The following is a 26,028-nucleotide window of genomic DNA, read 5'->3' as shown; positions in this document are numbered from 1 at the left end:
TCATGTGTGTCCGTTTGTTGGCCAAATGCCTGCTTCCTACCTGCTGTGCACAACAATGGCAGCTTTAGGCATCCCTGTGGTCCCTGATGTGTAGATATAAAACAGCCGATCTAAAACAGAAAACACAGAAACAGAAGATATCAGGTTGATATTGTGAAAATGCGGTAAATGTCTAAGAATGTTAATTCTGCTAAAGTTGAACTTCTGCATATATATGCATGCACGGTGTTCCACCCGAGTGTTGAACCTTTTCTAGAAGGAGTTACTCACTTACTCACTCTTGATCAGAGCACAGATGGAATTGAGCAGTGTATCATAGTAAGCCCTTTCAGCACTGTCTGATCTTATAACCTGAAATCTTAAACTCACAAAGATTGAAAAAAATAAAAATAAAAAAAAAAACAGAATAATTTCAAAAAGACTTGTATAGATGTGAAACAAAGTCAGAGTGAATAATTGTTTGGCTCTGTGTGAGTAAAGGTCAGGTGGGAATGTTACATCCTCTCTTGAATTGTTTGGTAGACAGAAATGTTTGTGTGTCAGGTGCTTTATGTGAGAACCAGAATAAGCAGATAGAGAGCAGTTTCTATTAAATGTAATGTGTATATAAAGCTTTGCAATAGTATTCGTATCCTTGCATAGATACATTTATACACAAATGGGTTATTTATTCATTCAGTGGCAATTAGATTCACTACATTCAATATTTTTTGGTTTTAGCGAGCCAGGGGGATAGAGATAAAAGTACACCACAGTTTTTAGATATTTTTTTTACTTTCTCACTCGGCTCTAGTCAGATAAATCCAAAACAGATGAACGCTACATGTATCAGAAATCTAACACTGCATTTCTCTCTTGGGCGATACTATGTGTGCATGCCTTTTGTGATATTTGCGGGTCCTACTCTGGACAGCCACAGGTTGGCTACCATGTCTTGTCATGCCACCTCAGGCTCCATAAGTATATATGTTTGCTGGAATAAAGTCATTTACATCCAATATCTCCAATCCTTGCAGCTTCACTGTTTTGTCTACCTCTCGTTTGCATACAAGCAACAGTGCTGCAATGTTTTCCAAAAATACAAGTTTGTATGACAAACTTGCATCTTATCACGCTGAAATATTTTGGAATCAGAAACATTAGATGCATCTGAACAAAGTGAATTATTGAAACAACTCCCAACAATGTAACAAAAGGCAGTTTGTATGAACTTTGTCGTAGGGGAAGTCAAATCCGGCCTGACGTCGTGTGTTCACCTGTGAAGCAGCGATCTGGCCGTTGAGGCAGGCGAGACGAGGCGCCATCCAGCAGGGGCTCCAGGCGCTCCGTTCCCTGCGGTACTCGCTTGGGGTCCCAGTCTCCGGAGCAAAACATCAGAACCGCCTTCCTCATTGAACTGTGGACCTCTGACACCGCTGTAAAAGAAAGAGAGAGGAAACAAAAGCCCTGAAGTGTTGTGGGATAATTATCATAATTTAACCAATGGTGCAGGGAGAACACATGATATGAGGTCAAAGAAGGTTAAAAAAATAAGCCCAGAGCGACTCAACCAAAAAAAAAAAACAAACAGGAGAAAGTACCATGTGACAATGAGACAATGGTTTTTTCCATACTGTATAAACAGAAAGTGTGTAAGTGAAGCTTTATGTCCTTCTGGCTCAGTGCTGATGGTGTAGGCATGATATTTGGCTGCACCATAAAAACGCTGCAGTTCCAATTACTTAAAGGCATTAAGCACATCACAGGATAAAGAACCAATACAAAGAGAGCTTCATCAATCTCTGGATGTACACTTCCACTCTCTTTATAGATGTTGAGGTCAAGGTTTTTTTTCCCCCCCGATGGAGCATAGATCCAGGAGTAAAACAGATCCCAAATGAATGTTACATTGCATGTTCATGTAACATGCAAGAGGAGATGAGTCTATTAAGACGTTGTTCATTAGTAGATAGCAGATAATTAATGCAATTTTAATTCCACGCACATAACCTTTTAATGACTCATTTATCTACCGAGTGAGTCAGGCAATGCTTCTGCTGAGTGATTTTTTTTTACTTTTAACCGTTTTAAACTGGTAGGACAAAGTCACATTTAAATACATAATGTGCTGCATGTGTGCACATAAACTTGGATTAAAAACATTCAACCGATTTTGAAAAAAGTTGAATCATCAAACGGAGAATGTCAAATATTTCTGAGCTTTAGGTCATAAATCTGCAAGAGTTGAATGTTGTTCTACACATTTCTGCCACCTTCATCAGTTGCTGATTATCACTTATCAGGTGGTATTCTTGTCAGACCTTGAATGCCACACATTGGCTATAAAGACAGCTCCACTGACTGATACTGAGGAGACACCTACTCAAATAACCATGTATCTTTTATGACCTCAGCTGCTTTCTCCCTGCACTCGCCTCTCTCATTACAAAGGAAGAAGAACAGCACCCATCAGCATAAGTCAGTACTGTGCACGCAGGAGGCTTAGGGTGGCTGTAGAACATGAGCTCTTCCCTTTATCTTACCATCAGAAAGCTCTGAACCAAACACCACAGCCTTGGCATTGGAGATGGTAACACAGTGGACCAGGGCATCTAGTCTCAAGTTGAAGTTGATGAGAGCAGCTTCAACTCCGATTTTAGCCATTCCCAGCCAGAGGCCCACATACTGGGATCTGTTCTCCATGAACAGGGCCACCACATCACCTTCCTGAAAGTGGGAATGACAAAAGACACCCGTGCCGTCAACCTACAGTACACACACCACTTTCGTTTTTCACATTTTATCACGTTACAACCATTAATTTTAACGCAGTTCTAAAAAACAACAACAACAACAACAACAAAAAACACGAAGTAGTACACCTAAGACAGAAGAAAATCCTATGTGGCTTTCAAATTTTACCTACAAATAAAAATCTGAAAAGTCCAGCCTTTCCTTGCTGAAGAATAGCACCCCCACAGCATGATACTGCCACCACCAATTCAGAAACATGTGGCATGCACTTGTACTCATTCCTTCCACTTTGATGCTCCCAATTAAATTCCAGTGAAACAAATTCCTTACAAAAGTTACCTTGTGAGTAAATAGTCAGTTTGTGTATAATTAAAAATTAAATTGTGATATTGATTGAAATTAACCAGTTTTTTGGGATTTTTTCCCTCCCATCACTAGTCTGTCTTTCAGGTCTATTGCCCAGTTGTTTAGAATCAAAATGTACAAACACTTGGGCAATTATACTATTGGAAAGTATAATCCCTAAAAAGATGTTGGCAGTATGATGCTGTGGGGATGCTTTTCTTCTGAACAGGCAACTTTGCTCAACTTTTTCGTGACGAAAATTATGAACACCATGCCTCAGTTTCCTTCTGCCTCATGAATACGTGTGACTTTGTGCTGACAGTACAATAAAATAAATACACACTGTACATTGAGGTTTGCGGTTATAATGTGACAAAAAAATGTATCCATTTTTAAAAATGAAAGACGTGAAAACAAGTTTTGCAAATTATTTCTAATTCAATCTCTTTATTTTGCTTTTTCCACCTTAAAGCCACGATCCAGCAGCAGGTTGGCCACTCGGTTGGAGTACTCATCCAACTGTCGGAAAGTCCACCTCTCTCCGGTCCCCTCAAAGATGAGAGCAGTTTTGTCGCCATGGCGCTGCACAGTTTCCGCAAAGATCTTAGGAAGAGTGTTCTTCTCTCTGACGTGTCGCTTGACGTTCAGCTTCACGCGCAGTAGCACGTAGGCAGCACTTTAGGAGAAAAATACAACACACCTTAGAGTTACAGCTCTAGAACTGATTTTATGATACTACAAACATAAAAGTGCTTCTTCTGCAAAATAATCCTAACCTACACATAATATTTAACAAGAAATGTCAACTTTGCTTAGTTTTACATGATCAAAATTGATCTTTTCAAGGACAACCTTCAAGTAATGGCTGGCAGTTTTGTGAAGCATGCCTCATTTTCTGGGAAGCATTACAAAACATGCATTTATTTAGTTAAACGTAGAAGGTACAAATATACCTTGAAGTTATTGTTCACATATAATTGGATCCATTATCGACACACATGCAATTCATAGCAGGAGAAGTAAAATATTGTAATAAGCATATCCAGGGGGCAAAGTCTGACTAAACAGCAACGCTCAGTTCTCTGTATTTATTACACAGAGGTACAAGCAGAAGCCGTGGCTGAGTGAGGTAAATAATTACAGAAACCTCATAAAAACCAACAAGCCAAGTAATTTCATGGCTGTACTGTGTTCTGGTTGAAATTCTTATCATTGCATAAGGGATTAGTTTTATGCTAGTCGAGATAAATGGAGTTTACTGTAGTTCAGACGTCTAGTTTTCACTCACATCACCTTTGGGGTTCTCGCTATTGCAACAGAACAAAGCTAATAGCAGTAGTAAGCCGTTTAGTGTAACCTTTTTAAGCAAATGTTCTACTGCTAATGCAAAGCTACCACTATTTGTCACAACAAAATGCCAATGGCTTGTCAAACTACATCACACAATACCACCCAATGAGTCACAGTGGCAATGTCAGCCACAGCCCAGGTGAAATTGTTGAATTCTTAACCTTGATTCATAGGTTACTGTGAGTACAACTAAAAAGGTTACCAGTTTTACCAAAAGAAGATACAGGTATGTGTATATGAAAAGGAGGATATGTACCTCTAACTCATAAAGATGGAGTCCTTACTTTACACGTACTAATAAGAAATATGCACCATTACTAGTTGGACCACTTTGGTGTATTTGTTCTGAGGAGGTTTTTAAAAGGACAGGTTTTTGTTTACAGTTTCCCGTTTTACCAGTGGTGGGGGGAGGCGGGGGGGAAAGGAAGTTAACCACAGCATATTACCATAGTAACCTTTAACTGTAAATATTAGCTCAAGGTTCACACATTAAATAATCGCCGTCTAGCTGCGTCCTTGGCATTTTTTCCATAGAAATATACGTCAAGCTAGCACCTTGAAAACTATCAAGTGGCCCCATCAACATTTCTGCAAATGAAATCTGACCTGAAGATATGTATTAGGCTTGCTATTAAATAAGGAAATGGGGCTTCAGTCACTTGCAAAATACAACTTGTGATTTTATGTAGTAGACCAAAACAATGTGGTAGCATCAAAGCTGTGAGATAATTAAGCAGGAAGAAGTAAAGCAGTCCAAGTTTATGTGAAGAGTTTTGGAAGTGCATGCAGAGTAATTGTTTAGGTCAAAGTTAATTTGTGGTTGAGAATCAATCACAAGATTTGCGATCTGATGTTTACAAGTGATTTTCATCCAATCTGGCAGAAGTCGAGATATTTTGCAAAGAAGAACCTTTTGGGGGCAGCTGTAAGTGCCCCCAAAAGGTGGCGCTACAAAGTATTTAAGTAGGGGGGGTTGAGCGAAATCTGAAATTGTCCGGTGACAATTTATAAGAAAACAAAATAAAATAAAGGACTGTTAATACTCTTGGAAGGCCCTGTGAAGGAATCAATAATCAAAACAACACTTTGCAATTATGTCCTGACAGAGAGAAATGAAATGAGAAGTTTGTTATCTGAATAATTAATGTGACAACTTGATATCTATAAATCATTACTGCTAGATTAAAATGTATGATTTTATGAGACAAAATTTCAAAAGAGAGGGAATATAGAAGTAATATTTTCATGAAAGGACAACAGTTCAAACACTATTTTAACATCAAATTTATGTTACTTTATATCAGAGCGTTTTCCTCCATTTTAAACAAGCAAGCCATAAATAACCGTAAATATAGCTCTTGTTTTATTATTTTACAAGTTTTAAAGCTGCAGTGAATGATTATTACCTATACAGGGGCTGTTAAAGGTCGGTAGCAGAAATTCCAATTCGGTGTTGTAAAATATCAAAAAAGTGGTATAATTGAGTTCATTTGACATGTAAATATATGTTTTGTGCTTACTGTAGATCTCTGCCAATTGTTTTGGCAACAATATCCAGAAAGCTCCATCCTCCACTTCCAAGGTAAAAGATCAGGATGGCTGGAAGAACCTGGTACCAAGGCAGGCCCACCACCAGCCTCAACACAAACAGCAGGACTGTGCAACATGACAGACGCATCATCCTGAGGGGAAACACACACACACAACTACAAATCAGAATCTTTTCAGGCCAAGCATTATACCACTTACACAAATACTGCTAGTAGAGTATGTACACAGGAAGAGATTTTTGAGTTTGCGCTGCCATAGAGCCAAAGAATGTTATCGACTGTGATTCTGTTTACACATCCTGTGCCAAGTTTGAACTACTGACTTAGGCTTGGTGGACACACTCCTTTACAAAAGCATTTGTGTCTCTTGGATTTTTTCACATTTCTCACAAACTTCAGGATATATATATATATATATATATATATATATATATATATATATACAGAGCAACACATTACTGCAAAATAGAAGAAAACCATGCATGACTTAAACATTTTGCACACAAAAAAAATATCCTGAAAAGTATGGCATGCAATACTGTTATTATTGGATTTGTATTCTGGATCAATACTTTTAGAACCCTCTCCCAAGTAGGTTTCTAAGAAGGTTAATATAACTGGATGGCAAAAGTCTTCAGGCTGGTGCTTTGATCTAAACTAGCATCGTTTTGAATAACTATTTTATTCAGAGATTTTATAATGAATTTTATTTGTTGTTTCTGTTTTGTTTATTTCATTTGAATTTTGACAATCTTATAGTTCCAATGTTAAATGTTTATTAGAATTTAAAGCTTATTGATCTATGTGTTCTTGCATTATTATGCTATTAACAATATATTATTTGAAAATAGTCTCAAAACAACAAAATTATCGTTTATTGCAATAACTACTGGGATAATTTATCGTCCAACAAAATTGGTTATTGTGACAGACCTACGCCACCATTCTTGCAGAAGCGTCCACACATTACAATGCTGCCACCACCATGTTTCAGCATGGTGCATTTTGGATGATGTGAAACATTAGTTTTCTGATACATGAAAAGGTTTAATGTCCTTGATTTTTCTCAAACTGCACAAAGGACTTCTTAAGAGTTTTCCTTAAACAATGTTTTTTTATTCTTGTTGTTCTTCCATAAAGGCCAGATTCTTGAAATGCATGACTACAAGCTGACTTTTTCGAGATTCTCCCTTATTAACCTGTCAGTCACTGAACTCTTTGCTGCTTCTCCCACTAATGATCCCATTGCCTGGTCAGTTTGTTCAGTTGCCTGGTCATGGCTTGGTTGGTTTGCAGTTGTCCCATATGCTTTCCATCAACAAATAATGGACTAACAGTTTGTTCACCAGTTGTCCTTAACATCAAAGGGCCTCAGCATCGTATTAATAATGAGCTTCATTAACAGATTAATTCTATTCACCGATTAGAAGACTTCTGAAGGCAAATAATTGCTCTTGATTTTGTTTAGCCATATGAGAGAAAAAGGAGACATTTGTCCTATATTTAGCTACATCCATCTTCCCTTAGGATTTTATTATGCCACCAACAACATTCACAGTGGTGATGATGTGCTCAGGATTATGTGTAGTGTTGGTTTATCAACGACATTTTGCATCATAGCAAATTCGAGCAAGACATAATGGTTGAAACTGTTAAACGAAATACACAGCTTCCTGAAAAAAAAAACTTCTCTTGCAGCTGAGAAACATTTCAGACCTCGAGGACACCATACTTAAACAAAGCATCTGAAGTGTTACTGATATTAGTGGCTAGGCTACATGGTAGCAAGGAAAGAGGATATCGGTCTGTAAATATGTTTACATCCTTGCTTATAAGAAATTTGCCAGCTCTAGTCTCGCCTCTTAACCACCCTAAAAGAAGACCGTACATTCAGTGATAGCTTGCTTTCTTGCTTCAAAATTGTGAGTGTGTTCTTTTCCTCCGCTTCCAACATGTGGCTGCGATTGTGATTTTCATCGCTAAGCCGAAATATAAAACCGAAACAAGCTCCCGTGTCATACTCCAGTTTTACTTCGCCATTAATAACGAATGAGATTTGAGAATGATTCAAAATCACAAATGACAGAAAGGTAGCAGCAGCCACATGACGGACAGAGACAAAAGCTTCATCATCCGCCGTTGCTGAACCCGGAAATTTAAAGGCGCGGAGCATCATATTGCGGTGGGGGCTCTGGTACCGAGAGGAAGGCTCAGCCCACTGCTGGTAACCTCTCTAACCAGATGCCATGTGCGCTTCAGATACGGCCTTCATTTGTGAGCCGGTCGGTTTGTGTTTATTGCATTGTGACATGATGCGGCTCATCGTGGTGACGGGCTTTTCTACACAGGCAGGATGCGCTGCGTAACGTGTGCGCCTCGGCTTAAGGAAGCGGATGGACAGCACGACAGCAGCAGCTGTATCTTTCGTGATGAACAGGCATGCGGTCTCCATATGCATAATTTACCTTTTAAGGATCTAAAGCTGCCTGAAATTACAGATCACAGTGAACCCTTTGATTCATATCAGTGGGTTAATCGCTCATAATGCCGAGAAAGTGTCAGGACTATCTTCCGTTCTCCCAGGGAATAAAAACCTGATCACCAACCCGCGTAGCTGGCGCACACCAAGCCCTTAGTTGTGGTACACGGATGAGGATTATTTGTACGTACCTTGCCCCCTTCCTCTCACTGCTACAGCATGTAGGTGCTCAGCGATCCGAACGTGAAACTCGTTGTGGGAGATTCCACCTTGATCGGCTTACAGGCCAGTCTGGTCGCTCCCTCCGGCTAGATAGAGATTCAGAGAAACGCACCCAGGCAGACGCTCGCACTGGGCTCTCCTCCTGTCGTCAACCCCGCAACGACCTCCCGCTGCTGCTGCTGAGAAAATGCCCGAGCGATGCGCGTCGACTTTGACCCCACGATCATCATCAGGATCACGATAATTTATATTATCCTTCGATTCATTGTAACCGGTGAGCTCACAAGCAGGCGTAATTCAAATGACCTTATAATTTTCTAAGAGGAGCCCGCCCACGTCAGTCAGCGTCAAATCAGTGAATCAGGAATAAACGCTGACAGACGGCTGGAGCGGACCAATAGAGAGAGATGGTATTACGTCTCGTCCGGGAGAGGTGGGGTTTGCTGCGGTGTGGGAGAGGAAATGCGGCTCTGCTTCTTGGCCAGGGAGGCTAGGGGTCCGCTCCTTTTCGACTCGCCGGCGTGCGGGATGAGTTTATCAGTGCTAGTTACAGGGAAAAAGTGGCAGGCGGCAGGTTGGCCGTACATAACCTGCTTTTACACACTCAAATTGCAACAGACTAAAGCTGGTGTATGTAATTTTTTTAATAATATAAAAAATATATATATATTTTTTTTACATTTTTGTTAACTGTCACTATGTCATGACAGTATAATAAGAGACAGATAATCTGTGAAAAATCAAGTTCCTCTGACTTCCCACAATGCTAATTACATAACAATACAGTCACAACTTGGTGACAGTTTTAATAAAATATTTACATATATTTTATAAAATATATATTTAAAGTACATACCCAAGCTTTAATAGTTAAATGCACCTTAACTTCCAGTTTTTAGGCTTTCTTCACATGTAAATAAATATTCAAGAATAATAATCTTTGGAGGCCTACTTGTCCTTTCTAAAATGTTATAATTGTTTCTAGAAATTTCTTTATCCATGCAAAAAAGAAGAACCCTGACCCATAATGTCAGGGTTCTTCTGACATTATGGGTCAGAAAAACCCATAATGCCAGGGTCCGCATTATCTGTAAGTGATAATGCGGACCCTGAACTTTTCGCTATTGATAAAGAACTGTCAATTTGTCTTAACCCCTTTCTTTATCCTGGACAAGAGATACTAGCTACTACTAACAATATATACTATGTTTACTTTTTCTTTAATGTAAAAAGTACTCTTGGAGTAGGGTTTCCATTCTTTCAAAACGCATAAATCAAAAGTCATGTTAAATTCACAGGGATTATTCATAATAAAGAATCATGTTATGTCAGCATTGACCATGCAAGTTAGGTCAAAGTAGGTGTACTGGTTGTTAAACCAGTGGAAACCATCTGGAATACGCCCATACACTCATTTCTCATGGTGCACACCGTCTATCCACCCAGTCCATCCGCTATATTCTCTGGCTTTCAAATGGTGAGAACCCAAACAAGCCAGCCCAAGCAGCCGTCTCCACCCAGTAATGACCGTTACAGTGTAAAATGAGTCCTGCCTCACCATGCTCTGCTCCACTCAGTTACTACTGCACTGTCAACAAAAGAGGCCAACAGATTAGCAAGGAATGAGGCAGGACAGGATGTTGAAATGTGCTAATTAAAAGAACCAGTTTCTCTGCCTTTGAAGACCTTTAACCTGGAAATTTTCAAGCTGGCAAATTGCTGATCTGATTGCAATCTCAGACGGATATTGGAAAAGTGCAGTTATTTTTAAAGCTCATCTCTGCTGTTGTACTTTTAGAATAAAATGTATACCTTAAATTAAATGCATCTAGCTAATAAAGTATAAATATCTACTGTAGAATTACATGAAATAAAAGGTTGGTAAAAAGAGCTTTGATGAAAAACGTAGCTAATTCTACTTATTGTGCATTTGGGTCAATTACGTCACAAGAGACAAGAACCAAGCTCATTTGTAAACAGAATAAGCAAAAGATATGAACAATTTTAACACGAGTTTTAAAGTGACAGTCAATAAGAGTTTAACTCTGATGACCACCAAGCTATGTTTGATACTACAATGATGATAAAGCTAAACTGTGACAATGATCGTCGTTAGCTTCTTAACTGGTACAGATTTGTTTAATTTGCTACTTGATTTTTTTTGTGTGCTTATCACTTGCACAATGAGTAATTCTATTTGTGTCATGTTAAATAGATACAAGTAGTTTAATCTCGTGCGGATTGAAGTTTTACTATCCCAACTACTCTCTTTCAGACTGCCTAGCAATTGGATATTCTTTCTTCTGGATTTAACTGGGATGATTACAATGGCACAAGCTATCCTGCAGCCGCATGAATGGTGGAGCAAATCGGTATAGGTTAGAGTTCATTATAGCTATAGAAATGATTTTCAAACAAAGTAGCGTGTGACGCAGAAGATGCACAGAAAACATTGTTGGAATATGAAAAACATCCTAAATAAGCACATCGAGGGCACCGGGTGGTTTTGTTTGCGTTATAAATTGAGTATTCGGCCACTTACAAATTTCCCTTGTTTTTGCTTTTTTAATACATTTAAATGTTTAATGTTAGTAAATACATTTTAGGGCTAAAAATCAAACTGGATTCATTATTTCATGACTAATTGGGTATTGAAATAATTGTCAGCTAATCAAGTAATTGTTAACTGGAGAGACTCCAAACTATTTGCTGGAAAAAAAAATCTAGAGCAGTAATTAAGCGAAACTGTACAAAACTAAATACATTTTTCACCTAAGATAAAATAAAATATAGATGTCATTTCAAGCAGAAGAGGCTGAGCTTTCTCGTATTAATATTAGAAGTATTTTTTTCAGCTTAAGATCCACAGTTTGCTATAAATTATCAAGTAATAAATACCAACTGAATTTTGGAAATACAATGTTTTTCTTATTTAAAAATGAATTGATTTCTAACAGGCTTAAATGATTAAGTTAAAAATATGCAGAATGTGCCATTTTTTTATCTGATTATCAAAATAATTGACGGATTAGAAGCATCACTAATACATTTCAGTATAAAAAATAACATATAAGGAGTAGCTAGTGACAATTGTATTTAAGAGGGAAAAAACCATCCAGTTAACACCATTTTAAATTATGAATTAACTGTGATTTATCTTTTTTTTTTTGTCCAAAGTGCTGATTCATAGAACTGGGATAACCAACTAAGCCGAGATTTTCCAGATTTGCAAGCCTTGATTCGATTTGACAAAACCAGTATCGTAAATTACCATGGCGATTTATTCTGTGCATTTTAGTTAATCCTGAAGTCTTATTTGTTCTGTCAGCAGTCACGCCAATCAGAAACGTGTTTTTTTCAGCGATTCCGTTTTCTTATCTGTCTGTTATGGTCTTTTTAATCACCCTGCATTAAAACATCACTCAGTTTGGTATACAGTCGAGTAACATCATCTGATGATGTTAGAAATAAGAAAATAACTTTAGTTTTGACAATTAAAACAAATACCCAGTTTAAATTACACGGCATTTTAAACATGCACAAACCTTTTGTTTTCATCGAGGGGGTTGCTAATAAGAAAAATGTAAAAACTCAATAATTTAACTTCCGTCTTTTGATTGCCGTTAAGCTGCCCTTACGCTAACAGCTATACAATAAATTGCCCCTTCAAAACAAAAGCATCACAACTAAAATAGGAAGTTAACCATAGATAAAGGTAATTAAAGGCGAGGTTGTGAGCGACAAGTTATAGTTAACATTTTATCCACATATTTCCCAAATACTGGAAAATGTTCCTTCTATTTAATCCCGGCCTGTTGCATTGTTTATATCGATATGCGGTACAAAAAAGAGTGACATTAACGAATCTGCTGTCAAATTAACATGTTATAATCTTGACTGTTCACTTATAAGTTTAAAGTTGTTTATTTGAGCAAATGATCACATTTGATTAGAACGGGTTGGAAATGTAGGATTTTGCGGGTAATTGAGCAATCAACCAATCCGTTATTGTTTACCATTGTCTCGGCAGTTTCCTTTGCGTAACGCGCTTCAATTCCTCATAATCCTCCATCAAACGATGTCTGTTTGGTGTGAGGTATGGCGTACGCAATTTAACCGACGTAGCATCAGTGAATCTGATCGATATCGTGGTCAGCTGAAGAAATTTGTGGACGCACATTTACCTGAATGCCTGTCTTGATAAAGTCGCACCTCACCTGGTTTGGCCTTCCTGAAACTGATAAAGCTTGTGCTGATGATGCTACGTCAAACCTGGCTTTATCTTAAGTCTTAGATTCGTAATCATACTTTTGAGAAACAGTCCTCAATATAACTAATTATATCACATAAGCAGAACCTGTCTGACGAAGTAGGTGAAAAAAAAAAGTCTCAGAAGAAATTACTTCAAGACTTAAATGATTTAGAGGATTGTTTAAAAAAAAAAAAAAAAGATTATCTAAAGTATCTCAGACCTCACTTGTGTCAGTCAACAATAGTGTTGATGATTCAATAAGAAATAGAATTTGTATAAACAGGGTAGCATAAAGCCAAAACTATTATCAGAAAAGAATAGAAGCCCACTTCATAGGATCTTATCCTCATAATCACCAAGACCTTTAGAAAAATACTCTGGGGATCAAAACGTAGAATGTGCTAATGTCTAATGAGCAGCATTTCAGAAAAGAACATCATTTTGCCTGTTTGACGTGGTGGTGTGATGGTCGAGGTCTACTTCAAGCTTCAGCTCGAGTTATTTTTTTTAAACAAGTCTGGCTAGAAGCTTTAATGGCCACAGCAGACCTACAAAGATCCAAATACAGGACTTTTAGCTTTGCTGCTATGCAAAGAAAAATTGTGTATCATTTTAACCATGTTTCATTGCTCTCGGCAACTTCCCAACATTGACAAGTGCTTAGTACAAGAAGGTTCACATTTTACATAACATAAAAGGAATGTGACATGTCTCCAAACACGTTGCCTAATCTAGCAAGTTTGCAGAAGGTCTGTTGCAACAAAACCCTGGATCTGCACTGCAACTTTACTCTCTTTAGCCATAAGAAAAAAAATTCACTTTTACGTTACCCATTTCAAATGGCTGGTTGTACTTGGCAACAAATCTAATCATTAATCATTAAACCATGAAAGTGAGCCGATCACACTGCATTTATCCCCGTCATTCAGCACAGGAACAAGCAGTATTACACTGCAAAGAAATGATGCAGTGGTGCAATCATAAGAATATGAAAAAATAAGAGTATGAGTTTCACCTTCCAAATGATAGGTCATTTTTTATTTCTCACTTGAGGGATAAGATCCTGCCTGACATAAATGACATAATAAGATTAAGTTTGTGGAACTCCTCTGCTGATACCAGTTAGACAAGTTATCAATGGACAGATGAAACCACTCCCATAAGATTAAGCCTTTCATTCAGCACATTTAGAACAACAGACTTATTTTACTAGAGAGTAATATGGGTTCTTTAACAGGGTTGAAACTTTTGTTTGTTTATTTGGGGTTACAAAAAAATAAAATAAAATCACTCAAACACCTAAAATAAATCTATTTGATCTTCATCTGAAGTGAAAATGCATAATAAATATCCAAAAATGACAATGCTTTCTATTTTTTATTGCACATTAGAGATTGCATCAAGAAAATTGCTCTGAGAACTAAAACTTTTTACAAAATCAACAAGTGACGTCACTGCAATCACGCTTCTCCAAACTTTATGCAATGAAAGTTGCATGAAAAGCATGAAACAAAAATTCCTTCAAGTTATATCACAAATTAATTTACAATAAATACATTTTAGGCCAGCTGGGGGTTGGGGAAAAAAGTCTGCAACTATGCAGTAACTTGCCGTGAGCTAAACGACAGCAAGCATGTTTCCAACAACATGCATGCTGAACTCTGCCCAATTTCTCCATGTAATAGCATTTCTCCATGCCATTACTCAGATCTCTTATTGAACATCTGTTAAATTCAACTAACTCCCACCCCAAAAAACAAGAATAAAAATGATGAAGTTCAAACACTGCAAGCCATGTTATGCTCCCTTTAAATAAACAGATTCTTCTTATCTTTTACATTCTTTAACTGGTTTCATGAAGCATTTATGTGAGGAATTGAAAACTTTGAAAAAAAAAAAACTTTCATTTTCAGTCATCCAGTTCAAGACCAAAGTGTGCATAGAGATCTCGCGTGGTGGTCCCCCTCAGAGCAGCTGCAAGACACACACACACACACACACAGGTTACAGGGTCAACTTGCTCCGCTCTGCTTTTCAAACAATCCACTAAACACTGACCAGACCAACATCACAGCATGCGAAATCCACAGCCACTTTGAACATACGGCTTGACAAAACAAGTGTGTTAAAATGTTACCACAATGACACGAGCTTTCCATTCTTGACCATTTAGGTACTTATTTTAATTCCTTTCAGGAGAATGCAACTGTTTGCTTTTTCGCAAATTATCTTAATACAGCTTCAGCTTTAACATTTGATAGTAAGTACAACAGAGGGCACTAAAAGGATTGTAGAAGAGGGTTGCTGTTATTGCTGGTTTATAATTAACCATAAATCAAGTGGAAAAAAAAAATCAAAAGGACATCAGAGGCCGAAAACAAAATCATTTAATTTAAATTACTCAATAGTAAAAACCAGTAAAAAAAAAAAAACAAACAGTAAAAAACAGAAATATTCAAATGTGATTTCAAAATAAAAAAGCCTGAGTAGCACAGTTCAAGTTACATAACATTTGAACTTTTATTCCCTTCCATCAATCTAAAAATCAACTGAAAGTGTTGACTTTATCTCATGATGACAACCTTGCTACCTTTCCACAATCTCTTAGCTTGCATAGTTAACATTTAAAGATCAACACAAACATTAAGGCCTGGACTATACATAACCTTCTGTTCACTTCTGACTCCACTGCAAGTACAATTAATATGCTATTTAAGAAGAACCGTATATTTTGCTACAGAATTATAAACCAAGTGAGAAAGTCACAATTATCTCAAAGTAAGAGAGTATTTGTTTAATGTGAGTGTTTGCAGATTGATTTCAATGACACTTCATCACTCCTGCACTCCACTTTTATTCAATGCAACAGCTAAATACTTGTCTCAATGTTCCTAAAACAAGTAGAGTCAAGTGTCACTGCTATATCTTGGATGGTAATGTTGATGCAACTTGTCTTCTCACACATTATTTGCTTCCAGTGGATAACTATTATGGTCTTTAATTTAACAGAAAAACAAGCACATCAAGATTAAATGTTTGCAGAGATAAAAAAAAAAAGTTTAATTGAAAACACAAGCACAATCAAGCCAAAGATTAAACATAAACTTTTAAAGCAAAATAAACTAATAGAAAAGTGAGAACAGATCAAACATGTTGATGGAAACTGTTTTGAGAAAATTTAGCTCTGTGAAAGACTTTGATTTGACGTGATATATTGCCATCAGAAATCTCAGCTAATTAAAATTCTTTGAAAATAACATTGTTACTCGAGTTTGACTCCAAATGTTTTTTTTTATAGAATAGGTTGTTGGAAACCTCCCTCAGAGATTTTGGTCCAATTTGACATGACGGATCACACAGTTGCTGGAAATTTTGTGGCAGTGGATCTTTGATGCAAATCTCCCATTCTACCACACCCCAAAGGTGATCTATTAAATTTAGATCCGATGACCTTTGAAACCAAAGTGAGATCAATGTCATCGTCAAATAAACAGTTTGAGATAATCTGAGCAATGTGACATGGTACATTGTCCTTTTTTATTGGAGTAGAAAATATCCCCCATACCACTACAACATCACTACGCGGAGCCTTTGAGACAATGCAGAATGGATCTGAGGTTTTTTGTTTTTAGACCAGATTCTGGACCTAAAAATCTTAATCACACAGCTGAAATTCAGACATTTTGGACAATGCAATGTTTTTTCAACCTTTTCTTATTCCAACATGGTTAGCTTGTGTAAATCACAGCCTCAGCTTTCTCTGACTTTCTTATAGGACTGGCACTCGGTTTGGCCGTCAGCTCATATAACCAATCTACTTCAAGTTTTAGCCAATTGTCTGTTCAAAATTGAATTTTGAGAGATTATTTGAGATGCTTTGGATTTTATATCCCCTTGAACTGCAGTAGTGCACTTATAAAATAAGAATTGCTTGAAAATATTGCCAAGATTTGTATTTGTAAGAGATTAGCTCTTAATGGCCTGAATGATCTCTACAAATCCAGGTCTTTGAAGAAGGCCAGGATCATTTTGGCTGATCATAGCTATCAGCCAAAAATAATAGTTAGGCCAGAATTCTCTGCTTTACCTTCTGGACGGAGATAAAGAATGTGATATTGTTAAACAAACACGCTGAAAAAAAACAAAGAAAGTGCTATTCCAGCAGCTTTTGTTTTGTTGATTCCAGGTCCACACAGTTAGAACTAAAATGTACTACTCTCTTTTTTGTATGCATTTCTATGTTTGCTTGTTTTTTTTGTATGTCTTCACTGCTATCTACACAACAGATTGCCCTTTGGGGATAATAAAGTTACTTGAATTGACTTCACCCGCACTACTGCTAGTCATTGGACATGTTGGACCCTTCACTAACAACCATGCCGCATTCATGCTAATTCTGATAGTCAGTTTGAAGTCAGATCCAAATTCAAAGCACACCAAGTACGGTTTTTTCCAATAATTTCCATCTTATTCTTTTTGTGATCCAACTTCATGTGTACAAACATAGCTCATACAAACTAATGAAAAAGAAAATGTGTCAAAGAAAGTTTTGGTCATGCCATTAAATTACCCCTCAGGGGCTGATAATGTCAGCACATTGAAAAAATATAAATTAAAAATGTTTTGTTTAAATTATTAATGGTTTTTATCCTTACAGGAAAACACAAAGAAACCAATAATTAATAACAAAAGGACAGTTGTCTTTAGAGGCTAAACAGGGTATCTTACTTTTCACCCTGCCCACAAATCCCCTCCCTCTCAGTATAAGAACATACAGTACAACAGTACTCAGTGTTTAAGTGTAGACTCTTTGTGAAAGTGACAGAAAGGGCAAGAAAAGGGGTGTGGGGTGAGAGAAGATAGTCTGTGTTTGTATTTGTAATGCATGTGCATGTGTGAGTGTATGAATATATCTATGGGGACAGACAGAGACAGTACTTGTCTGTCAATGTGTGCGTGATGTGAAAGGCCGTCATTGTGTCAGAGGGGAAACGCCACCTCCGTTGACTAAGAGGTCATTATCATCTCAACTCTTCATTGTACTTGGAATTTAAAGAGATAGGAAGCTTTTAACTCATAAAACAGAGATAACTGGACTTTTACTACTTGTCATCAGTGCAGAAGAAGTTAATAAAAGAGGAGTGAAAGGGAATAAAATTTTTTTGTTCATATTGGTGGCTGAAATACAAAGATATAAACAGAGCAAGAGTCAAGCTGACATGTCTATGATTCACCATAACTTCCTAATATTGTGAAAGGAGTAAACTTCACCCGTTTTGACCCTACTACATGACACTTATACACAGTATGAATATACTAGTGTTTAAAAAAAATGGCTGTTATAACTGTGGACTTAACATTACATAATGAATGACTAAAGGCATAAACACATGAAAAAAACTTAAGACTTCGCATTTGGAGCACCTGCCACAAGAAAACAAATGTGCATTACTGCTGCCCTCTAGTGGTTGAATCTGTCCTAAACTATTCACGTGTGAGAAGGCAAAATTAAATGCTGACTTGCACTTTTTCTGTTTCCTGGAAGGTTTCATGTGCATACTCTAATTTTTTCCAGACATCTACTTCATGGCTTCCTTTAATAGTAACAATATCACAGGACACAACACTTGAGAATCAGGACAGCAAATAAATATGTCTGCCTGGGAACTCCAAAAATGAAATAAGGAAAATAACAGGACATTTCTGAGAAGAATGAACCGGTGTGTGGGAGTAATGCAAACTACAAACCTGACTCATTTAATTCCATAAAACAAATTTTGTGGAAGGATGCACAAAGATGTTTGACCCAAGTCAATCAACTTAATATGCAATTTTACCAAATACTAAAGAAAAACATAGAAACACTTAAGAAATCAACAAAAAAAAAAAACTTTTATCTCTTACCAATCTAGAATGTAACAGATAAAGATCAATTTAGTAAACCTAACTGACCTAGAACAGAAAAAGTTAATTTAAATTAATTATCAGACAGTGAATGAAGAAATGAATGAGTCTTTCCATACAGCTTAGGCAACATCTGGATTCAACTGTATATTTGATAAATGCAAACATATTTTTACAGACATTTGACTTGCCCTCTTCTCTACACTTTTAATGTTTTAAAAACAAATGTGAAAATGTCTTACCGATGCGGCCCAGAAGTGACTGGCCAATATCTTTGATGTCATTGTATTCGTGCAGCTTATCTATATGTTGGTCCAACTCTTCAACTTTACATCCCCTGCAAAAACATTTAATGTTGGCCTCAAACAAAGACATTTTTATCTGACTATTGCTACTAATGGATATTAAATTATTACAAGTGTAGAAAACACAACCTTGTACTGAGGTATTTAATGATTAAATGTTTAAATGGAAATCTATTAACTTCGTGTGCTACCAAAATTTTACCAAACAATTATATGTCTTAGACAAACCACTGAGGTTTGACCTGACATTTATAAAATACAGAAAAGAAAACACAGCTGTACTCACTCTTCCTCCAACTGTGCGATCTCTGAATCCAGCTGCTCTTTCTTCTTCTGTAGTTCTGCAACTTCTTCTTCAGGACTCACTTTAGGGCTTTCTGGTACTTGAAGCTTTGAGATTCAAACCCCCCAAAATACAAACTGAATGTATGCGTGGCACAGGAATAAAAACACTACTGTACAAGTGTTTAAAAGATAAGAAGCTACTTACAGGAGATTTAAAGTGGGAATTGACCTTCTTAAACTTTGAGAATGGAGTTCTAGATTGAAAATGAATAAAGAAAAAAGTGATATATTTCACAAAAAAAATATTAAACGATTAAAATATCTTTTTTAAACTTCTGCAACTCCCGAAACTTTAGCATTAGTGACTATTTTAAACAGGTTAAGAGATTTCATAACATTGAACGTAGTCTTTTTATTTGCAACACAAAGGCTTTTAAGAATATTACTTTCTAGGTTTAATTAGACTTAGTTTCCAGCTAAACACAACAAAACAGAAACACTTTGCTTCACTTGTGTAATTTCAATATATTTTTAAACATCGTTATTAGATTGTTATTTAATTAGTTCTTCTTGGTGTGTTTTATTAGCTTTGCTGCTCACAACAATAAACTCCCCAAAGACAAATAAAAAAGCTATTGTGCAACGCCTTCATAACAATAAAAACCACAATACAGAACACTTAGCAACGTTAGCTCCCTTCAAAGTTAAGCTAGCTGTCAATTACCTCTTTTGTGCTTCTTTCTTTAGGTCATTTTCCTCCCCCGTTGAAACACCGTTTGTACTGTCAACACCTTGCTCTGTGCTCATTTTCTCTAAACTTCAAGAGAAGCAATTTCATTACCATTAATCTTTTATACAAAAACACTAACAAGAACAACAAGGTTTGCAGTTCGCGGCTAATGCTAAAACACACTCACAGCGGTATTTGATTGGATAATGAAACTAGAGGCGGGACTTAGACAGCGGAAATGCAGAACTCAAACCAAGTTGTTTGAACCTAGTTAGGGGCATGCCATAGCAATGCATAAGGAGAGCAGTACTGCCTCCATGCATTGCATGGCAGGCACCTATTGTTCTACACCTAATAGAATGTCTCTTTATTTATTTTTCTTCCATTACCGTTAATGCGGCTCGTACCGCTGCGTGCCCACCCACAAAAGTGGTATCAAATCGTGCGGCTCGATGCCGAGAAGGGAGCTATTATTTTTATTGGGGATCGGAGTTAAAATGATTACATAAATTAATAAAAACGAAAAATTTGAGATTTTGTGTCTCACAGAATCAGTAATCTTTCTCTATGAAACACACACACAGGACTGTTTATGGCTGACTCAAAAACCCTTTTTAACTCCCCCTCACATGCATAAATATCGCCCTATTGGTCTGAAAGTTGGTCATAACATAGATACACATGCCTGCTCATGTACAATGTTTACAAAAATTTGCTAGGGCTTATGCTTTTTGTCAGGGTCCTTCAGACTGACGCCTGGTGTCTCCCAAGTATAGAAACTGTGTCTGAAGAGGATTTTCCCGCTCTTTGGCTCTCACAGCTGCAGGGGATTAATTACCATAGCAACAGAAGAGTGTCTGGAACTGCAGCTCCCCAGGACTGCACTGTAGGGTTTACTGGTATTTACAACTGCTTGTGTTTTCAGCATTATACTACTGATTCAAGACTATAACCATTACACATATGTCCCCCCATGTTAAAATCTGACATGAATAAGAATAAATAGTTGATTAAAAGTCTATGGACAGAAAATAACGTCGCTGCTCCTTTAAGGAACCAGTGGCACAGACGCAGCGCCTGCGATGCTACAGATCACAAACCTGACAGAGAGAGCAGAAAAGGATTCGTAGGAAAAGAGCGGTGATGCTCAGCAAGGCAGTTCATTAGCATTTGTACAAAAGTTAGCATTTCACTGTCTATGACTAGTGCACTAGCACTTTTACCTAAAGTTAGCTTTTACCTAATTTTCTCATTAATTAGACATGTTTAGTATACTGAATAGAGTAGTAAAATTAAAACAACATGGTCGTGTTGCTCCACATGCTACTGCCAGCATTTAAGCTAACATTAGCATATTGGCTAATTTTAGCTTATGCATCAATTCTAACATAATGAATGGTACAACTACAGTTTATTAAACATGCTTCTGCCTCTCCAAAGGTTATTGACTACGTTGCAGCTTTCTTTAGCATTAATGCTAATTTTTAACATCATAACGCTGCGTCAAAGCCGACGGGCACACTTTGGCATGCCCCTTTAAAATTTCTGCAGGAATTTTCTAGTTTCTTTCTTTGTTTCTTCTTTTCCTTCCTTTTTTTTCTTTCTTTCTTTGAAACGGCCTGACGAGAATAACCTTTCTGACTTTTTTCTGTTCAGTAATTTTGAACAGAAAAGAATTCTGAAAACCCGAGCTGTAGAGAATACATTTGTATTATATCCTGATATATAATATATTACGTAATATTTATGTAATGTAACATATTATGAGCTCTTTTCTGAAATGAGTGATAAAGAGTTGATTGTTTTTTTTAGTTGATCAAATTTCCAAGCAATTTTTGATCATGATTTCCTATTTCAATTTGGTATTAATGTAATGTGCTAGGGGAGTTCAATTAGCCTGCACAAAATAGGAAATGTGAAATAACTTTGTATTGCTACCATGCATGACGAGAAAGCTGAACGACAAAAAAAGTTAACTATTACAGAACTGCAACAAATTCTGAGAGCTTAGGGTCAGGCGTTTATAGCATAATTATTTCTTGACTGAGGAAAAATTTTAAATCTAAGACAATGCTCACACATATCTTGATTAGTAAGACTAAAAGTTTAAAACCACCAGCTGTACATTTTTCTAAAAAAAAATTAAATGCAATATTTTATGTATTTATTGCATTTGAGACTGTTAGAATGTTTTGTACGTTTATTTTCTTGCTTTCCATCAGATGGCGCCAAAGACCTCGCTAACTTTTCTTTCACAGTGTTGAATTTTCTGACCCTTTGTCTGAGACAACCCATACACTTTTCTATTAAAATTAAAGTGTAAACAAAGTCATGCTGTCAAATTTCATCATGAGCTAATCTGAACAGACTGTATTTCAGAATATCTAAGGTGCTAAGATTACTATAAAGCTACAAGGGGTCATGGATTAACAAAGCAAAATGTCATACTAAGTAAACAAAAAACAAGATGCTTTGCTTTCTCCACACACTGGGACCATTTGATTCTATTCACTCCCCAAGTGCAAAAGGTCAAGACAGACTGTAGAAGATTTAACCCTTAAAACATAAAAAAGAGAAGCAAAATTTAAAGTCAACAATAAGAGATTGGAGCAGGAAGAAAACCAGACATCAGGAGGAGCAGACTTGGCACAGAGGGTATAAAATCCCGTCCATTCTATGTTATGTTCTGAATTCATTGCTTATTTATTAGTTGTTATACAGAAACAGAGAGTGCGGGGAATGAAAAATTCAGACAAGAAGCATGGCTTCTCCTCCTTTTGGAAAATGCACTACTACAGACACTGGAGGGTAATGGCTCCTGCATGCACTCTAGTATATGTGTGTGTGGGGTGGAGATTTATGGAGGTGAGTTATTTCTCCCCCATCTCTGACACAGCAGTAAGAGGCATGAAGTCATAACATCACAAACCCAGAATGTCTGCCTGCCATATCCAACCTTTGTCAAACAAGAACAGAGTTGCCAAGAATTTGAATTGTGGAAAACATGAATACAACAACAAAAATATTGACTCCTTAATGTGAGTCTTTAGAAACTGCAAATGAATATTAAAGGTTCTGGAGAAAATTACAAACAATTTTGAATTGAGAGTACAAACCTTTTAGCTACAATAAGAGATGTAGTTCAGAAAATACTAGCTGGAAAAAGTGTGGTGTGAGACAGATGATTAAAATATCTAGTAAAGCAACTCACTGGTAAGTATAGTAGAGAAGCTGTGATGAGGTTGGCATGTTTCTCTTTCAAAATATCTAAGAACCTTGGACTATATGACATATGAAGATTTTACATAAAGAAGATTCTTGACAGTTTCAATAGGTTTTTAAAAATATATATATTTGTGACGGGGCACAATGAATCTTTGGGGTCCTCCTGCGGTTTCCCTCTGTCATTTCTGTTTCTTCTCACCCACCAACCTATTGTGACATACGGCTGCACATGTTGAGCTTGCTTCTGGAAATGTGTTCTGGTTTAAAAGTGGTTCCTTTCCACTGTCACTGAATCCCTGTTTGCTATAAAATCCAGACTCAGTGCTATCTACTGTCGTCCTGAGACTGGTGCACTTTTTACCACTTGCCATCACCAAAATGTCACTGAACAGTGTTATCAATTATTTGATTATTGAAGTGGTTTGGTTTGGAATGGACAATAATGATTCAAAGAACATTTGACATGGATCGGATTCTATATAAATCTATAAACTATACCTGATTGTCTTCTAAAGTCAAGATTCCTCCCTGTCTTTTCTATCATTTTAGCCTTCTGACTTGTACAAGCTGGACAGTCTCTTACTGAACAGCATGCTTATAATTAATGAAAGCCCAACTACTCCTTTGTTCAGCACCCACACCACTGCTGACTAATCCTGCTAAGAAATAACAAAACAGCACAAATAAGCTGACATATTTAAGGATGAGAGACCAAAGGAGTACAAAACACACGCAATAGGTGGACAGAAGGAGTTGGATTTAGTGTAGCTGGGTGAGATGGAGGTGGAGAGGATGATAACCAGCATGTCATGACATATTGATTAATATCTGAAAGGATGTGCTGCGAGGGTGTCCATCCTGACTGTGTAAGTATTTCACCTCACCCCTACTTTATTTATATTATATTACTTTATTTATATTTATATTATATAGACTAATATATAGAGACTAAACTTAACAATAAAGACTAAAATTAATAATCCAGCTTTTTTGATGTACTTTTCAAGAATACAAATGTTCAACACAAGCATAAATAATGCTTATATGGTTGCAGGCCTTTAAACAATGGCGGCTCTGTGTACCTCCTGACAGGCCACATGCATTGTTGGTTTTACCTTTTTCATTTTTATCATGATTTTCTGATTCATGATTAATATTGAAATAATTCATTGCCTGACGGTTGTTGAAATGGGTTTTGGTATATTGCAATTTGTGAATCAACTGCTTGATTAGACAAGACCAGTCATAACGAAATGAGTACCTCCACAACCACTTACCTAATTAGATTTCACTCTCAATATATTGATCCAGCTTCACTTTTGACCTTAATTAGCTTCACTCCGTGAATCCAGGGCCATTATCAAATGCTCACCAACAGGGGGCCAGATTTAGGTAAATGTAGGTCTCTGGGATAAAGTCTAGTTTGGGTTGTCAGCACCAGCTTAAGTTTGCAAAATACAGCATGATGGTTAAGTACACATCAACTTGAGGATTTGTACGGTTTATTCACTTGAAAATTTAGATTTTCTGAAGACATCAGTTTTGGTGTGCATTTGAAAAGCTTAAAAAAACATGACACAGAAACGTCTTCGGTCATGAGAAAAACATGTGTTTCACAATGTTTCACACAAAGCATTCATATATAAGATTGTTTTTCATTAGACATCTGCTTTGTAACCATGTATTTTGTAATTTTGTAATCACAAAATAAAGGAGGAATCACAATGTTCTCTTTGTACTTGATGCCCAGTTATTTGTCCAAAATACAAGAAGAAGGCCTCCTAAAGAAAAACTTCACAATCAGGTGCCCAGTCATCAATCTATTGTCATTTGAAAGGATAAAAGTAATTTGTATGAGAAGGGCAACAAAAATGGTTCGTGTTTAGGGGCTAAGATCCTCCTCCCATACCGAGACCTGGCACACACTAAATTTGTTCAAAATGTAAAAATTTCACAAAATGCAAGTTGGACGAGGCATACATCTAAAAAAACAAACAAAACAAACAATATAGTCAAACTGCTCATTCAAGCAGGTACTCAGATGAATACATCTTTAAAACATGTCTGAACTGGCAGCAAAAAATCTTTTAATGAGCCAAAAACCTGAAGGAGAGGTTTGAGGAGGGATGTTAAAGGCAAATAATAGCTTGAGAATATCTACATCAAGGGGGATTTAGCATAATCAGAATGTTTTTCCATGACTGCATCTGCTCCGTCATATAAATGCCATCATAAAATGGTTGATAATGTCTCTGACTGGCTGGCCTTGGTTGGATTTCCTCTGCTCTCAGCATCCATCTGTTGTGCGCTCAATGCTGTGTTCTATTTCTCATTCATGAGCTCTGACTCATCTCTCTAATAATTACATCCATTTCCGTTCTGAAATAGTTTCCCCTTTTTCTTTATATTGCATGATTACTCTCCCTCCTTCTCTGACTCATTAAGTTTATTGCCACACTAAAGCATCCTGTTTTCATCTTTTTACTCGCATTCTCTGAGTGACTATCATCTTCTCACCTCTGACAGATTTGTTTATCATCACTCTTAAGCCCCCCCAGTTCTTGGTTCTCATCCTTGTCATTCAAATATGTTTAGTGTCAGGACTGTCTTCTTGTTGCCTCCAGGCTGGCTGGGTCTGCATGCAGACC

The 26,028-nt window shown here is 36.9% G+C and overlaps 1 protein-coding gene across 2 annotated transcripts in view; it reads right to left on the bottom strand.

The window, feature by feature from the left end:
* The window catches only part of slc27a4 (solute carrier family 27 member 4), a 29,911-nt gene extending 9,540 nt beyond the window's left edge, over positions 1–20,371 (bottom strand). Inside the window, exons 1-6 of one of the 2 annotated variants that reach the window (XM_008423993.3) lie at positions 20,150–20,371; positions 5,949–6,110; positions 3,544–3,754; positions 2,523–2,706; positions 1,257–1,415; positions 41–110 (exon numbers count right to left, since the gene is read on the bottom strand). In XM_008423993.3, coding sequence (XP_008422215.1) covers positions 41–110; positions 1,257–1,415; positions 2,523–2,706; positions 3,544–3,754; positions 5,949–6,110; positions 20,150–20,232 — 869 coding nt within the window. In that variant the 5' untranslated portion in view covers positions 20,233–20,371. Of the gene's footprint in view, positions 1–40; positions 111–1,256; positions 1,416–2,522; positions 2,707–3,543; positions 3,755–5,948; positions 6,111–8,648; positions 9,308–20,149 lie in introns of those variants that run through there. The other variant, XM_008423994.3, reaches the window with a different exon arrangement.
* Positions 20,372–26,028: the final 5,657 nt, after the last annotated feature.

This window comes from Poecilia reticulata, chromosome 12, assembly GCF_904066995.2.
Source record: "Poecilia reticulata chromosome 12, P_reticulata-male-v2, whole genome shotgun sequence".
Lineage (NCBI taxonomy): Eukaryota > Metazoa > Chordata > Actinopteri > Cyprinodontiformes > Poeciliidae > Poecilia > Poecilia reticulata.
The sequence above is the reverse complement of the archived record's forward strand: the minus strand, read 5'-3'. Positions and strand labels throughout refer to the sequence as shown.